General features: G+C 35.6%; 1 protein-coding gene and 2 long non-coding RNA genes across 5 annotated transcripts; 1 reads left to right on the top strand and 2 right to left on the bottom strand.

Moving 5' to 3' along the window:
• Positions 1 to 68: 68 nt before the first annotated feature.
• Positions 69 to 2,005, bottom strand: LOC113356847. 2 transcript variants are annotated; one of them, XR_003363241.1, is made up of 3 exons: positions 1,457 to 2,005; positions 1,128 to 1,167; positions 69 to 654 (listed from the first exon to the last, which is right to left on the bottom strand). It is a non-coding gene; the product is annotated as an uncharacterized LOC113356847 (long non-coding RNA). The 2 variants fall into 2 exon arrangements; XR_003363240.1 differs by having other exon boundaries at positions 1,128 to 2,005.
• Positions 2,006 to 3,250: 1,245 nt separating this feature from the next.
• On the bottom strand, positions 3,251 to 4,946 carry LOC113356846. The gene is made up of 3 exons (XR_003363239.1): positions 4,579 to 4,946; positions 4,282 to 4,363; positions 3,251 to 4,191 (listed from the first exon to the last, which is right to left on the bottom strand). It is a non-coding gene; the product is annotated as an uncharacterized LOC113356846 (long non-coding RNA).
• Positions 4,947 to 5,362: 416 nt separating this feature from the next.
• On the top strand, positions 5,363 to 8,541 carry LOC113356845. 2 transcript variants are annotated; one of them, XM_026600077.1, is made up of 5 exons: positions 5,363 to 5,634; positions 6,422 to 6,622; positions 6,849 to 7,032; positions 7,691 to 7,803; positions 7,913 to 8,541. In XM_026600077.1, the coding sequence occupies exons 1-5, from the start codon at positions 5,572 to 5,574 to the stop codon at positions 8,012 to 8,014; spliced, it is 663 nt and encodes a 220-aa protein (XP_026455862.1). In that variant the 5' UTR covers positions 5,363 to 5,571; the 3' UTR covers positions 8,015 to 8,541. The 2 variants fall into 2 exon arrangements, with proteins under 2 accessions (XP_026455862.1, XP_026455861.1); XM_026600076.1 differs by having other exon boundaries at positions 6,738 to 7,032.
• Positions 8,542 to 17,019: the final 8,478 nt, after the last annotated feature.

Raw genomic sequence — 17,019 nt, 5'->3', positions numbered from 1 at the left:
GGGCAACCAAAAAAAATTCCCTGAGCCTCAGTTAATATTGTCCTAAAAGTGAATAACGCAGACTACAATGAAAAGGAACAAGCAGAATATTATAACTATGTGCACATTAATGATAGGTGTACAACTATGTACACATAAAGAATAAATAGGTGTACAACTATGTACACATTAACAACTCGATAACAAAAAGTGATTGCTGAAATTCAACTATGTACACATATCTGCACATAAATGAAAAACTGTTTAATAAGGATGTTTTTATAATTTCCCAAGAAGTCACAAACCCATGCATCTTCACGGGGATTTGATTAAACTCTAGCTTTGATGTCTGCAATCCGATCAATACAACAACAAACATAAGAAACTGAATGATTCTGCATATTCAGGAATGTAATGGCAGTCAACTTCCGTATAGTGCCGCGTACCCATCACATTCTTAAGTTATATAACTAACAATTGAGAGATGTAAAACTATGTGCGCACTGAAAATTAACATGTGTACAATTATGTACACATTAAGAAAACAGGTGTACAACTATGTACACACGGAAAATCAACTCAATATATAGCCCCTGGCAATTTGTGCCCAATTCTTCCAATTAGTTTTGGATCCAAAATTATGCACAAAGCAAACATGATAGAGATCCCGCAACCCTGTACGTTACCCGTAATCAAAATGAGTTGATTGGAGGATAGAAAAAAAAAGTTGAATTAGCACCTGCCAGAAGCAATAACGACATGTTAATATGTACATCTATATGCATGGAGGTCTCCTAGCCATGATTAACTAATTCCCTCTTATTTAATCGAATTCTAGTAGTCAATGGTGGCCACTATGGCAGCCAATTAGCTGTCTTCATTAGGCAAATTAAGCAACCAATCACCTCTATACTAGAAGAGACGAACACGTCCAGGAGTAGGACTAGTCTCAATTATACTTTTAATTAAGGTTTTCAGTTCATTTTTAATATTATCATGTGTAAAGAGATGATATTTTCAGAACCATGGTACTCAAGGACCTAAACCTTGATATTAACCTTGTAAGGTCGCACCATAGATTGCACATGATTTCATATGTAAGATAATTAAGAAAATTAATAAAGAAAACATTGACACAAAACGTGTACCTCCAACTCCACTAGTGGCATTTATGACCAACAAAATCACCTGTATAGGGAAATGTATGTAAATCAAACCAAATATCCAATTTAAAAAAGAAAAAAAGAATACATTTATTAACAACAAACAAAAAATCATTACCACCCATATGTATTCATGCCGAGAAATCAATTTATGATAAACAGTAAACTTAGGAGATCCAGTTATTCTAAGAACTATTTAATCTTGTAACAAACAATAACTATGAGAGAAATTTACAGAATAGCTAATATTTATCATATACTCAAATAAATATGGAATGGATACTGAATTCAAGATATGAACCCAGCTGAATTACCTCAAATGCATCAATCGATCTTGAAACACCCGTTTGAAAACTTTTCATGATATCATCTGAAAACATAAGCTATATATTCTAATGATAAACTCCCAAATTATAAACCTCAATTCTACATAGAATCGCTAAAACGACATAAATCTTATAAAAATCCACAATCAGATTAGCAAAAAATAACCTATTTTCACTCAAGAACTTAGAATCTAATTTCAATATCAAACAATTTCCATCTCTTCCTTTCCAAACTAACCTAATATCATATTTATCATTTGAAATAATGACTTTCTATCCTCCACAACTCTCTCCGGTGATTTCTCTGGCAAAGGAGATCCAACTATTAAAAAAAATCTCAACAAGAAACAACATAAACATCATTTTCTTTAGTCAAAGTATTATCAAAATTGATTGGAGAAACTCATGGTATCAATCAAAGTAATAGATCTCGACCAAAGTAATTGATCAAATAAATTGATTTTCACCTATTGAAGTTCTGAATCTCCTCCACATAAATCTTACCATCGATCTGATGTTATCTCTATCAATATCAATTTCTAGGGTTTCAGAGAAAAACTAAATAGAGAAGAACAAGATATTAAGAGAAAAAAAAATTTAATGAATAATCGAGATGAAAACAAAACCAACAACTAGAACCCAAGTTCTCTTTCGTTTTCACAGCAGTGCCAACAAACGAAGAAATGAAGAGATGATAAAACAGAATACGATATTTTCACAAGGTTATTTGTGTCATCATAAAAGATCATTTTGGACTGAATCGTTAGCAAAAGGATTAACTCGTACAAAATCAGGTGAATTTGGACCTTTTGGTACTAGGCTTTAAATGAGTGGACTAAAGAGTCTAAAGCCCAGTAACTTTGGGACTAAACGATTATTTCTACATTATTTAAAGGGAAACTTACGCGCAGGCCCAAAAAAAATAATATTTTCATTGTCAGGCCCACAATTAATTTTAGATACCGTGACACCCATAATTATATGAAAATTTTGAAAAATGTCTGCATGACGGGCTATGCATCCGCATGACGGATTATGCATCCTAATTTTTCAGGGGTATAATTGGCAATGCAACTTGGATATAACATATCTAAAAATCCGCGCCTTAGAATTTTTACAAATTTTATATCGTTGGAAATCTTTTTAAGAGAGCTACACAACGAGTACAAACAACAATATAAAATTGAAGTTTTTTGCGAAAAAAATCGGAAGTGATTGTTCTTTTAAGTAAAATTTTCAAAAAATTGATACATAACCATTATGCAACCACCAAAAACGATGCATAACACATTATGCAGACACAACAAAAGATGTATAAAACGTTATGCAACCATATTTTGGTTCATGCATCTATTAATTTATGCATAACATGTTATGCATCCATTTCCTTCGGTGCATAAAAAATTATGCATCAATTTTTTAATTGAGTGCTTACAAAAATATGGTTGCATAATTCTTTATGCATCCATTTTCTCGACTGCATAATATGGTATGCAGATATTATCATGGGTGCATGACAAGTTATGCAACCTTTTTCTTTGTTGGTTTTAATACTAACAAAAAAGTAGTTGCATAACGTATTATGCAACCATTCTCTAAACTGCATAACAAGTTATGCAACAAAAAAAAGGCTGCATAACTTATCATGCACCTAAAATAATAGCTGCATAACGTGTTATGCATCTTCAAAGAAGCATAGCTAAACCGACAACTTTTGTAGATGCATAATAGACTATGCAACCATTTTCTTAGCTGCATACAAGAATTCAACAATACCGAGAATGATAAAGGGCAGCATCGAGACACACTTGAAAAATATGAGAAGAAGCTATTTGTTCTCGCTCAATCAATACGTAAATAATCAACATACACCATAATTCATAACAACAACAGCTGAATATTAGCGCATCATCTCCTCGGCATTACCATTCTCCATGAGTATTGTCATCTCCATTTACTGCAGTAACAAAACTCATTCTCCATCCGCTTCAACTTGTGCTCAAAACACCAGGTTCCACCTGCAATTCAGCTCAATAGTCTGCAATACCATGACATCACCAAGTCTTTCTGGATTTATTTTGGCTTCCCCACAATATTAATAATAATATTACTTTAATGATGGTCATGTTTATTTATGAGTGCTTGAAACCACTTGTAGAGAGATACCGAACCAAACATGTTGATTTAGAGACATACCGAACCAAAACTTGTGCTTACAACTCTTGCAAGCAAATTCTTAAGGTTATTTTAAGAAAATACATGTCCACCAGCAAAATGCCAGCTCTTGTAATTTTCACTTTTATCATATTGTGGTTTTCACATAGTCAAGTTGTTAGTACTATACTCAAATACATCCAGCAGCAAAATGCCATGGCCATCCTAATCTCATTCAGAATGACAAGACAGCCATGGTGCATGATAATTCCACACATTGAGCTAATTACTTAAGAAAATATGTAATTAGTTTCTTAATTTATTATGTCAAAACACACAATACATATGATGATCAACTTCTCAGTTCTGTCCTTGTCTTGGTTTGTCATCAACCTTGGTTGAGTTTTGATCATTGACATTTTAGTACTTATACAAAAGACCATTCAACTCAAAGATGTAAACAGATTGTGGAGTTTCATCCACAATTTATGTAACGTAAAGAATCACAAAATATTTAACTATTGAAATTGAGATTACCTTGCCATTGCTAACTAACTTCTCCTGTGCATCTGCAAAACACCCAATAGCAAAACAAAATCAACACTTTTCGGTACCATGATTTAAATTTCTTAAATACAAACCAATCGTATGTTAATAACCTTGAGAAAGTATCTCTGTGCCATTATTTGAAGGCGCTAAACCCACATCTAGTCTCAAATCCGAACTTTCTCCTGCTGCGGACTAAAATAATGGAAAAAAATATTAAATGTTAGCATCCGAATTGAAACTAGATCTAACAAAAACGAGAAAACAAATCTTAAAATCTCCTTTCCATTTGGAGTACTCTGCGATACAACAAAAGAAATTGAAATCGATCTAAATCTGGAAAAGAAAAATGGCGAAATCAATCAGCTCCGCGATTTCTATCAACGTAGCTTCCCAAGCATTTTTCTTACCGTGATAACCTTCTTCTCTTTCCGTGAAGATGATTTGCTTCTGATTTCTAGGATTATGATTTGCTTCTGATTTTTAGGGTTTTCCCTATGGTTAATTTTACTCGTAGGGAGGTCACAGTAGAGTAAAGAGGAAGAACAAGACGAATCGGAGAAGAGAAGAAGAAAAAAGACGAAACATAATTTTATAAAACTACGGGTCTGGGAGAAATTTTCTCAGAAAAAATGGATACACCCGTGATTTTTTCTGAACGTGGGTTTCTCAAGGGAGAAAAATAGAAAAATGAATTTGTCAGTAGTTTTCACTTATTTAAACCAAGTGACTTGCGTAAGCTATATACCCTACCTCATCTCCCAGCTCGTCCACTGAACGGGCCTCTTCCAGATAAAAAGAAAATTAGGTAGCAGGAGTAATCTCCAAGAAATAACTAGACATTATCCCAACACACAAAAAAAGTTCAAAATATCTTCTTGCAGTAGACAAAAATCAAACAAGAATAAACAAAGAAAAAGAGGCGACAAATAAGTACAAACCAAGCGGTGCGCCGGTGCCCAAAAAAAATATCTAATTGTAAAACGTGTTCAGTATTAGCCACGTAATCATAAATAACGACAGATATTTCCATTCCTAGAAAATATCTAGTCCCAGTGTCTCATTTGTTCGCTAGATATTTATGAGTGTCTGACTTGGCACTACCCAGACTGTAACGACACGTCGTAAAAGCGAAGCCATCTGGATAGATATTTTACGACTCGACACGACGCGATTCTCTTGCCCTTATTTCTCTATCTATCATCTCATCTGGAATAAAAAGCGAAATTAAAAAACAGAAAAAATTTGATCCATGAATTCATTTTCTCTTTCTCTCTCTCTAGAAATGGCGAAATATCTTTGACAGTAGATGTTATCAGCCTTACGAGGTAAAAATAGACGATTTTTCTTCTTCTTTTGGTCTCTAACTGTTTTCTCAGATCAAGTAAGAGCATAGCTTCGTGATGGCGGAATTTACTGGGAGGAATTCCAAGGATTTGGCTCAGAATGACGAGATCTTGAGGCCGGTAATGATTTCTATTCGTTTTTTCCATTGTTATTATGATTATGTATATATATTTTTTTCTTAATTAGTTGATAGATTGGAGAGATTTACACGATCCTGGATTATGTATAATCCTTGTTATAGATTTGTTTGAGTATTACTATTTGTTTTAGATATTGTTTATTTGTTTTAGACATTGTTTCTTGTTAGGGTTGAAGAATGTGAAATTTAGTTTGGTTTGCTTTTTTCTGCATCATTTGTCTATTTACTTAAACTCATATTTCAGGCTAGGTAACTAGGTATTTTAATTTTTTTAAATGTAATGTTTTCTAATGATATGCTAATTTTTATGGATTATTTGCCAAGTTCCTTTGAAATAATAGGAGATTCTATTATTTGTTTTGTTGGATTTGTTTTGAGAAAACATGAAAACAGGACTACTCATTGATGAATTTGTTTCCAACCATATTTTTTCAAGATAATTTGTATAGCGATGAGAAGTAGCAAACCACTAGTATAAAACACTTGCTCTGGCTGATTAGAAAAAACTATACTGTATAGTATATGTCGTAAATGCTTGCAAGTCCTCCTAGTAGGTAGACAGACACTTGAGAGATCTAATAACTTTTTGTACACACTAGTTTTAGGCTACCAAAGGATGTTGTGAGCCATTTCCATTGATTCGGGTGGGCTTCATTTTAACGCCTATTTATGCATCCAGTGAGGTGTAGCTAGGCGATTGTATAACCTGCTGAAGTTTTATTATGGATTTCCATGTAGCTTTCCCTCATGATGAGTGTTCATTTCAGGAGATTAAGATGTCAGAACCTTCGGTAACAGAATGGACTGATGAGAAGCACAGATTGTATCTCAGTTCCATGGAAGCTTCTTTTGTCAAACAGTTATATAATCTTGGTTCCCGTTCCACTGATTTGCTTGGCGGGAGAGAAATAAATAAACTGGATTTGAACTCTTCAAAAAGATCAAATGCGATTAGTTCCTCCGGCCAGGTGTGGAATTGTATTCTGTGTTTCAAATACCATGTGCTTTGCGAACCTGTCTCTAGGCCTTGTAATAAATGTCTTACAAAATCACTTTTGTCGTCCAATCATGTTTCTCTTATAGTTCAAGGTTCTTCGAGTTGGAAGCTGGCAAAAAATTAATTTTGAAAGAGCCCAACCTCAGTTGGAAATTGCAGATGAAACTCATGCTTTTCCAAATAATCAATGGATCCAGCATTTCAGGTCTGGGGATAAGCAACGGGAAGTTTCATCAGCCAGCTTGAAAGACGGTTGTGCACCTTCTAGTCATGCAACCTACTTGAGAGAGCAGAAGATGGTGTCATGTGGAGTGACAACAATTCACTTCTCTGCTGGACACAAACGCCTCTATCATCAAGATTCAATTGAGAGCAATACAGGTAGCAGGTTTACTAAAGCTTGTTCCATTTCCTGGTAGAATTTCCGTCTCTTCGCCTCAATGAGGTTTCAAGTTCAAGGTTCCATGATTATACTTCATTGACATTCAGATGCCTTTGCCTACCTCGCATTATGCTATGTTTGTGATTTTGATCTTTAAATGCCTCCTTAAAAATAGAGAATAGTGCCTTTAATAAGTGTGGACCAGAATTTTTGGAAAAATTACAGTATGTGGATTCAAATTTACAGGAAATGTAGTACTATTTATCTGGTACCTTTGTAGTTTTAAATCGTGCGTGGCAGATCCACATTACCTTTTCTATGCTGCAAACTGATGCTATGGACGTGATGGTTTGTCTCTATAGAACTTCTGTACTTTCAGGATTCTTCGGCTTGCAGTTTACATGTTTCCACCTTTTAGGATTAGGAATACAGAAATTAAGTTAGGTAACTCTAATAGCACCGACCCTTTTGCTTTTGTGAAGTCTATACTGTCAAGGTGTTGTAACCTAGTTTAGTTCTCCTAGTAAATTAAAACTAAGCATTTTTGAATTTCCTGGTTATCATGATGAAGCTTAATAGTTACAACTTCTAAGCATGTATTTATATCACTTAATTGTGTAGATGTTCTGATCGTTTTGCTTTATTAAAATAATCCAGAGGTGTCGGACCAAAACTTTGATGATGAAGACTACAAAAAGGCTCCTATAAGCATCAAGTGCAAAGCCAAAAGGAAAAAAACTGCGGTTACCAGTAATTCAGCCAAAGATCAGGTAAGGCTGTAGAGATTTTTCACCATACTCAGATTCTGGAAATCTCATGTAATTTGAGTTTTCATTTTTTTTAGCTAAGGCCTAACTCAGTCGGTAATCTTTGCTTCAGGTTGTTCCATCCGGTAAATCTCTTATAACAAATGATCCTGATGAGAAATGCAGTTTTGTGGAGACCCAAGCAGCAGACATCCTTTCGCTTGGAAAGTCATGACAATGATACTGTTATTTAGAGTGTTGATAGATTTGAAAGATGTAAAGGATAAAAGACAGAAGTTGTAGAGCTGCTTGGTTCAAGAGGAGGCAGACACTGGAGAGAGAGGGAGGTGGTGCAGATTGTAAGGTCTGAAAGAGTAGATTAGTCACAAAAACTGTTTTGCTAAGAGATTTCTTGCAACAACTGGTGCAACATTAGAGGATACACATGCTTCTTTTTAGTTTGTTTAGAGTATGTAAGTTGCCTTACTAATTGTCTTACTGAATATTTATGTATAATATACTAGACAACAATTCACATGGATAGCTGGGTAGGAGCAAGAGTTGAGAAAAAGAAGTCTTACACAAGTAGTGAAATAGTGAAATTTTTCTCTCGCGAGGTTGGGATGCGTAGTAGTTCTGATTTCTGATGGATGGGTTGACTCGTGAATCAATGTTCAAGTTAGGCTCATCTATATGAAGAAGTCGGACCTAATTTTACTTCCATTTCTTTTATTTTACTTAAATATATTTGTTTCTAAGATGTAGTCACACAGAAACCGTGTAGATTATTTTCTTGTTCGACAAGAGCTAGATCAGCAAGACTAGGTATACATATACATTATTTAAACTTAGATTAGAATATGCACCAGGGTTGTCTTGGATATTTTGTCATTTCCCTCAGGGTGTTGGGTAAATCTAAAATTCTGGTGGGATGCTGCCTTAACTGCTAGAGGTGTAAAAGCACTCGTTAACAAATCAAAGCTACTTTTGGTAAATGGGGTTGTAAATGAGTTTTGACTTCATATCATCATGGGTATAACTAAACCCAAACGACTAAATTTTTCACTAGGGAGGTAGGCATCTTCACTAACTTCAATTTTATTCATTTGTTCATTCTAATCATTCTCGCTATTGAAAAATCACTTCAATCGTTCTATCCTATATGCATGCATACGTGATGTTATAGAAAAATTTCAATTCTAACCCAAACCGAAGAAAAGAACAGAAACAAGACCAAAGATTTATGTTTAATTATAGTAGTTATGACTTTATCATCCTTATATCAGCAAAAATGCTCTGCAAAAAGTCAATTCCCTCCTCGTTTACGTCTCTTTCTGGGCATATGCTGTACAGCTAATGGTCATCAACGTTGTTAATTCTGTTTTAGTAAGACTAGTATCGTAGTCTCATTGGTCCCCGAATGGATAAGTATATGATAAAACACTGATCCTAATTGATCAGATTTCAATATAAGTAAGTAACTTGGAGCTGCGTAGGATTTCAATTCTGGCTTCTCAGTCTTCAAAGAAACTAAAAAGAAAAAGGGCTAGGAAATTAAATCATACGTTTCCTTTTCCAGATGCTAGAAAATCATGCACAAATTTTTCTCGTTGCAGCCTAATAAAACAAAACTCACTAACCGTATATGTCATAAGGCGTGCAGTATGGGGATCTATAACTATGGGTTAGGTGTTTCCATATTGAAAATGTCCTTCTGGCGCTTGCTATTGACTAGGATGGTACAAGACCTATGGTGCCTGGGTGAGGGTAGTGGGTGGGTACAAATAGCTGCAACGAAATTAACAATCTTGCCATGAATAATGCCACATACGCATACGAAGACACATGTTAAATTGTTGACGGCCAATCGATCTATAATCTTAAAATGGCCTTTAAAACGCGTTAAGCTGTTCCAGAAAGTATCGTATAAGTAAACATGAAACTAAACTGTTTTCCACTATTTGATTTTGATACAAAGATAAGGCAAGTCACACATTTCGCTCCAGTTGGGTGTTAGGATCTGGAAGTGATAACATAATCAATCCTGGTGGGTCTGTACTTTATATGAAGACCATACTAGAAAGTAGAACCCCCAATTGTAAAAGAGGCAGTAATCTCTAAGCGCACTTACTCACTTTAATGTACATCCTAAACACCACCTAATGTGGTGGGTAAACCAACCCTTTGAAAATCAAACTTCTTGTTTGAAAACTTTTTTAGTTCCACCATTAAAGAAAAAACGTTCCATCGTACTGCACGTTAATGAGTTACTAATCAGTTTTTATTTTCATGGGGAAATTTGGAACAGAGGAAGGGCTACTCGGATAGAGTTACAACTAGAAGCCATATTTGTAGAACCGAACCCAGCATAAAACCGTCGTTTGGGTCTGTAAGAATAGTGTGCAACTCGAGCCGCTAGAAACCAACGATGCGACATCTTGGTGGACAGAATAACTTTGGAAATTTTTTTAAATTTTTTTTTTTTGATGAATTTAGTTTTAATCTGTTCATTTTTTGTATTTGGTGAAAACTATTTTTTGTTATCTTGAAAAGGGTCTAGACCTATCATTCATTTTCTCATTATATTTTATTTTATTTTAAATCAACAAGCTTAAAATTATATCGAAAACTTACAAGAAGTAAGCAAAGAAGAGCTCGAAGAACCTACAATCCCAGCAACAACAGGCAAATTAAGACCTGACCGATTACCTGCTACAAACCAACCAAAAGCCGACTAAGAATCTAATTTACAAAGAAATTATCTCAGTTCCCCATTACATAATCTAAACTAGTATTACTTTTCTCTCGTGCAATTCTTCTCCAAGTATAAGCTTGAATTTTGACTTGTTGAGTGTCCAGGTGTCATGTTCGAAAACGATATTGTTGCGACACTTCCAAATTGACCAGCAAATGGAGGTTGGAATAACTGGCAACAACACTTTTCCTAACGGATGTTGCGTACAAGTCTTCCACCCTTTGATTATTTGATCAATACAGTTCATTAGACGAATCAAACCCACAACATCCATGAAGTGCCTCCAAATTCCGAAAGAGAAGCTACAATGAAACATAAGGTGCTCAACTGATTCTCCAGCCCTATGCCACAACAAGTACCCGTTTACGATTAGTTTTCCTTTCGTATAGAGAGTATCCAAAGGAGCTAATCTCTTGTAGAGTACAAGCCAAAGAAAGAACCCTATCTTATGAGACCACGACCTAGACCAGATACTAAGATGTAAGTTGGGTTAATCAGCTTCGTTTTCTAGTTTGGCATAGCAAGAACCGAGGAAATACCTGAGCTATATATCAATGCTCCATTTGATGTAATCTGGGACAGAATTTGAAGTCCTTTGATAGTTTTAAGTGTGAGAACATACCTCAACAATATAAATTTGAGATAACCACTTTTCCAATCCCAAATTCCACCCCCTCCTTGATGAATCCTATGAGCACATCTAGCGACTGTCCAATGCTTTGTAGTGGCAATGACATGATTATTAGGAAAAGAAGAAGAGAATTAAGCGGCACCTTCCCAATGATCCTCTCAGAACAAAACTGAATTTCCTTCCCCCACTTGTAGAGTATAGTTGCATTGAATAATTCAATCTTCTTGTAAATTCCCTTCCAAACCCAGCAACCGGATGCACCTTTTGGAGCCTTGGTTTCTCTATCAGAATTTATCGACCCATATTTCGAAGCCACGACTTTTCTCCAAAGAGCATATATTTCATGATCGAATCTCCACAACCATTTGGAGAGAACTCTGTTCATGCTTCGAAGAGATTTAACCCCTAATTCACCGTTCTTGAGCGACGTACGCACAGTCTCCCAAGAAACTAGATGATGGTTCTTCTTTCTTCACTATCATCCAAAGAAAATCTCGGAAAACTTTCTCTAATGCTTCGATAACTTTCATCGGAGCAGCAAAGAGAAAACATATAGATAGGGACAGAAGAAAGCACCCTTTTAATAAGAGTGAGCTTGCCGGTTTTCGATCGGCTTGATCTCATCCAAGAAAGCAGTCTTGTGGTATATTTTTTATAGTTAGATCCCACTTTGCGATGTTGTCGGCAAACTCTCGAAGAGGTAAACCTAAATATGTCATCAATTCACACTTACAACCTATCATCTATGCCAATCTTGAAATATTTGTGGCACCATCTACCCTAAACATTCTTATCTTAGAAAAATTAATGCGGAGACCAGAACACATTTCAAACAGAAGTAATAAGTATCTAAGAGCATTAACTTGATCTATAGAATAATCAAGGAAGACAAGAGAATTGTCTGCGAATTGCAGATGACCCACTTTGATACCATTCTCACCAAGTTGAAATATACTAGTCCAACCCAACTCCACATCCTTCTGGAACATTAGATTTGGAGCTTCAGAAACAACAAGAAATAAAAATTGATACATGGGGTCTCCTTGTTTTAATCCTTTAGCAGAGATGAATTTTGCGTGAGCTGATCCGTTAATAAAAACATATAGGGAATAGTTGCGGAGGTATCCTTATATCCAATTTCTCCACTTAGCTTGAAACCCTATCTTTTGAAAAACTTCGTCAATAAAATTCCATGAGACGTGATCAAACGCTTTTTCGAAGTCAATTTTATAAACAATACCCGGAACTTGACTCTTAATTCCAGAGTTAATACATTCATTGGCAATGAGGGCATAATTTAGGATCTATCTTCCTTTAATGAAAGATGACTGGTCAGCGGAGATCAAAGAAGGTATCAAGGTCTTGAATCTCTCTGCCATCACCTTGGAAATCATTTTGTACACACTTCCCATTAACGTATATGGGCTTAAAAATCTTTCACTTCTTCGATGAGGTCTTTTTTTGGAATTAGAGACAGGAAGGAAGCTTTCAGCCTCTAGTTTAGGGTCCTCCATTTGTTGAAAACTCTGACCACCCACATTATATCGCCTCACATAAAAGACCATCATTTAAGAATGGCGTGGACCTGGAACCCGTGGGGACCTATAGAGAGATTGTAACCTAAACCTTTCAAGGCAGCAACACATTTCTCTTCTGTAAAGTCTCTGTTAGAGCGTTGCTCGGTCAAACTCGCATGCGTTGCTATCTCAAGCATGGTTGTCAATGTTAGTGATCAAAACTATAAGTCTTATTTTCTAGCCTATTTGTAGATGTCTCGGACTTGGACATAAATAGTGTAGTTGAGCTTAAATCTCTCGACGTTCATCTCTTGAAGACGAAGAACTACCAAAGGGAGCTTGTGGAACTTCTTCGACAAAAGATATGTGGAGACTTGAACTTATCTATCACTTGGAAAGTCTATTTATACTATCTCCTATATTGAGACATAAGTCGTGTTACGATATAGTTTTTTTTATACACATTTGAGATTTCGAGCTGAGTATATCTCGCTTACATATTTATCGAAATATGTGTTGGTAAGCTTTCGCTTCGACCAAGTTCATCTTATATCATGAGAAAATTTCCGAGTAACATCTTACATGGTTTGTGTGATACAATCATTTGATGCAGGCTTGGAATGTTTCGACAATGATTATTTCAATATCTTGAAAATTGCTTTGATGCTAATACTGTGTGAAAACGGTTATTGTCATTAAAGAAGAATGTTTCAATGATTGAAATAAAGAGTTGATGATGTAACCATCTTTGGATATAAGCATATATAGTGTGTTCACACATTAGTGTATAAGTCCATAAACCGGGAGCCAAGAGTATGCATATGTGTGTATACAAAATTGGTGAAGGAGACAGGTTAGGTATGCGTACCCGTACGCATACTGGAAGAAGTTCTTGAACCGAAAATTTCTGCTGAGTTTGGTTTTGGCAAAACTCTTAACTATTCACCTTAAGTATGCGTACCCGTACGCATACTGGCGGAAGTTTTTGAACCGAAAATTTCTGCTAAGTTTGGAAACTTTACAAACTCAAATCCGGATGCTTAAGTACGCATACCCATACGCATACTTAAGCTGGTTACTTTGTCAAATCGGTCAAGTCCATGAACATAAACATTTAAATCATAAGGAATGCAATCTTTGCAAACCGTGGCTATGATGTTCATGATTGATTCAAGTGAATCAACCGATTTGATTTCAATTGTGTTTTCTAAACAATTGAAAAACTCTTTAACTAGTTTCATTTGAGTCATTTGAACTAGTTATGGTTGAGATGAATAAGGTTGATATGAGAGTAATCATATGGATAACCTCGATTAACTATTTGTGAACCAATATGGTGTACACGTTTAGGTACGACTACATAAACCTAAATGAGGGTACATTTCATTTGTGTGTAACAAGCTAAGTTCGATCTAACGGTTGAAATATATTAGCTTGGTTGAATCAGGTTTTTCATCCAACAGTGAATATTAAATGCTTTGTTACCAAGGTAACTTGGATTGCAAACCCTGATTTGAAAACTATATAAAGGAGAAATCTAGCAACTGGGAAAACTAATCCCCACACCTCCTGTGTGTTACTAGTTGCATAACTAGAGTCGATTCTCCTTTAACCTTAGGTTTCTTCTCGAGACCCTGTAGGTTAACGACTTGAAGACTTCATTGGGATTGTGAAGCCAGACTCAACTATTCTCTTTGTAGTTGCATGATCTGATCTTGCTGTTTCTATCATGTTAAGTGCAATTGAAATAATTGGCTCGAGATTTTATATCTCCGATAGGCAAAATAGAAAAATAATCACAACTAAACTTCGTCTCATCGTTTGTGATTCCATAATAACTTGTTTCGCTAGTCGATTAAGTTTATTGTGAGGTGATTGATAATACTAGGCTGTTCTTTGGGAATATAAGTCCGTTTTATCAATTGGTTCCTGTTCACCTTGATTTATCAAAAGATGGAACAAAAACTCTTGGATATTTCTGTAGGAGACAGATATTCAATCCTATAGACTTTTCTGTGAGACAAATTTGTCTATCAAGTCTTCGACTTTGGGTCGTAGCAACTCTTAGTTGTGGGTGAGATTAGCTAAGGGAATCAAGTGCGTAGTATCCTGCTGGTATCAGAGACGTAAGGAGCACAATTGTACCTTGAATCAGCGTGAGATTGATTAGGGTTCAACTACAGTCCAGTCTGAAGTTAATTGGTAGTAGGCTAGTGTATGTAGCGGCTTAATATAGTGTGGTGTTCAATCTGGACTAGGTCCCGGGGTTTTTCTGTATTTGCGGTTTCCTCGTTAACAAAATTCTGGTGTCTGTGTTATTTCTTTTCCGCATTATATTTTGTTATATAATTGAAATATCACAGGTTGTGCGTTAAGATCAATTAATTAGAATATTCAACCTTGGGTTGTTGATTTACATTGATTGACACTTGAACATAGGTCTTTGGTACCATTCAAGTTACTCCTCTTATTCAATCGGGCTCGCAGATTTCTATTTGCTGATTACGGATTGAATTAAGAGTTAGAGATATTAAACTCTTTGATATACTTTAATCTAGATTGAGTCTGACAGTCTAGTTGATTCTCTAGAAAGTGTATTGGAGTAAGTTGATAGACACATTTTTGTGTCTAATTTGTCCTCAATGTCTGTATTGTTGGAACTCTATTTTGTACTAATATTGTGTTTTTATGTATTTTTAGGAAATAAACATTTTTGGAAAATTCGGCTCGAAAAGTTGATTTTGTCACCCGGAGGACAAGTGTTATTCGGACTCTCGCTTTTGGATAAGGGGTAACCTAATTACTAAGGGGCACCCCCAGGTCACCCCAAGGCAGCTGCTATTCGCACCACAGTTCTGGTTAGGGGGGAGGACATCTTCTTCCCAAATTCAAAAACCAAAATTGGCGGGAAAAATTGTTATCAACTGGCAGATTTAGGGTTGGCAGTTTGGACGGGATTAAAGGATACTCAACGACCCAAATTGATTGGGTTTGTTCCTTGGGCCTAGATAGAGCTGGTATGGGTGTTCAAATCGATTTAGATTGGGTTGGATAATTGTGGGATGCGAAAACAGGGAAGTTGAGTTATTCTCGGCATTTTCTTGTTTATATGGAAGTTACGTGACCAAATGGGTAAGAAGTTATCCTGTTTGATTTGAATACATCCTATGAAGATTTGGAGAGGTTAAAACAAGCCAGCAGACGCGTGCATGGAAAGAAAATTTCTTGGGAATATTTTCATTCACTGCCGAGTAATGGGAAGATTTTTTTTGGATTAATGAGAAGTTATTCTTGGTCTAAAGGTGTATAAATATAACTCTTGGGTTAGAATAGAGGGTGTCGAGAGTTTGGGGAGTCGATAGGAGGGACAGAGAAGCAGAAATCAAGAGTTGATGAAACTCTGTTGCTGCTGCTGCTGCTGATGAAGAACACCAAGAACACAAAGAACGGACTCGCAAGGACAGTCGTTTATGAACAGTGTCTAAGACGCACAGACGTGGGTCGCAACACAGTCTAAACATCAGCAACACTTGTCATTTATCGTTCATTCTATGACGCTTTTTGTGCGTCGCAGATTACAGTTTACACCATTTTCTCTTCTTCTCATCATTTGTAAACCATTTTTGAGCTATAATAAATTATTTTGAGAGCATTTATACTATGATGAGCTAATTCCCTCGTAACCAAGGAAATGGAGGAAGCTATTCATGCAACATAAATGGGTAACTATTTCATTTAATTATATAATTCACCTAATCGCTGCTTTTGCAGAGTTTTAAATTGTTTGAATGATTGTCTTAATTATTTGTTATTCAGTTTGATAGGTTATGCTTGGTTTAATCTCTTGATAATCTATGCTTAAGGTTTGCAAATAATGTTTGAGAATCTGTATGATTGATAGTGAATTAAAGATAAAAAAGGACTTAAGAATTGAATAGAGTTTTGAAATATTTATCATTCAAATTTGCATAATAGTGGAATCTAGTGTCTTTGTTACCTCTCGCACCCATTGTTAATAATTTTGTATATAATTTTATTAAATATTTAAATTTAATCTTCACAAGTCCGAGAGTTTGAACTTCATTACTACAACCCCCACGAAAAATCTTTAATCATAAGTCCTCTCAGATTGCCAAACGAATTGTTGGGTGCGGTTGTTAGACCCCCGCATTTTCAATTGGTATCAGAGCGGGCAAACATATTAAAGACCTCATAAGTCTGTGTTTGTAGCGATCTGATATGGACAAAGATGCTATCTCTATAAACGTACCACCAGTCTTCGATGGCTCTAATTACTTATGGTGGAAAATATCTATGCGTGCCTTTGATCAAGCGCG

Source organism: Papaver somniferum, chromosome 3 (genome assembly GCF_003573695.1).
Source record: "Papaver somniferum cultivar HN1 chromosome 3, ASM357369v1, whole genome shotgun sequence".
NCBI classification, from domain to species: Eukaryota; Viridiplantae; Streptophyta; class Magnoliopsida; order Ranunculales; family Papaveraceae; genus Papaver; species Papaver somniferum.
Note: the sequence above shows the minus strand (reverse complement) of the source record. Positions and strands in the feature narration are given on the sequence as shown.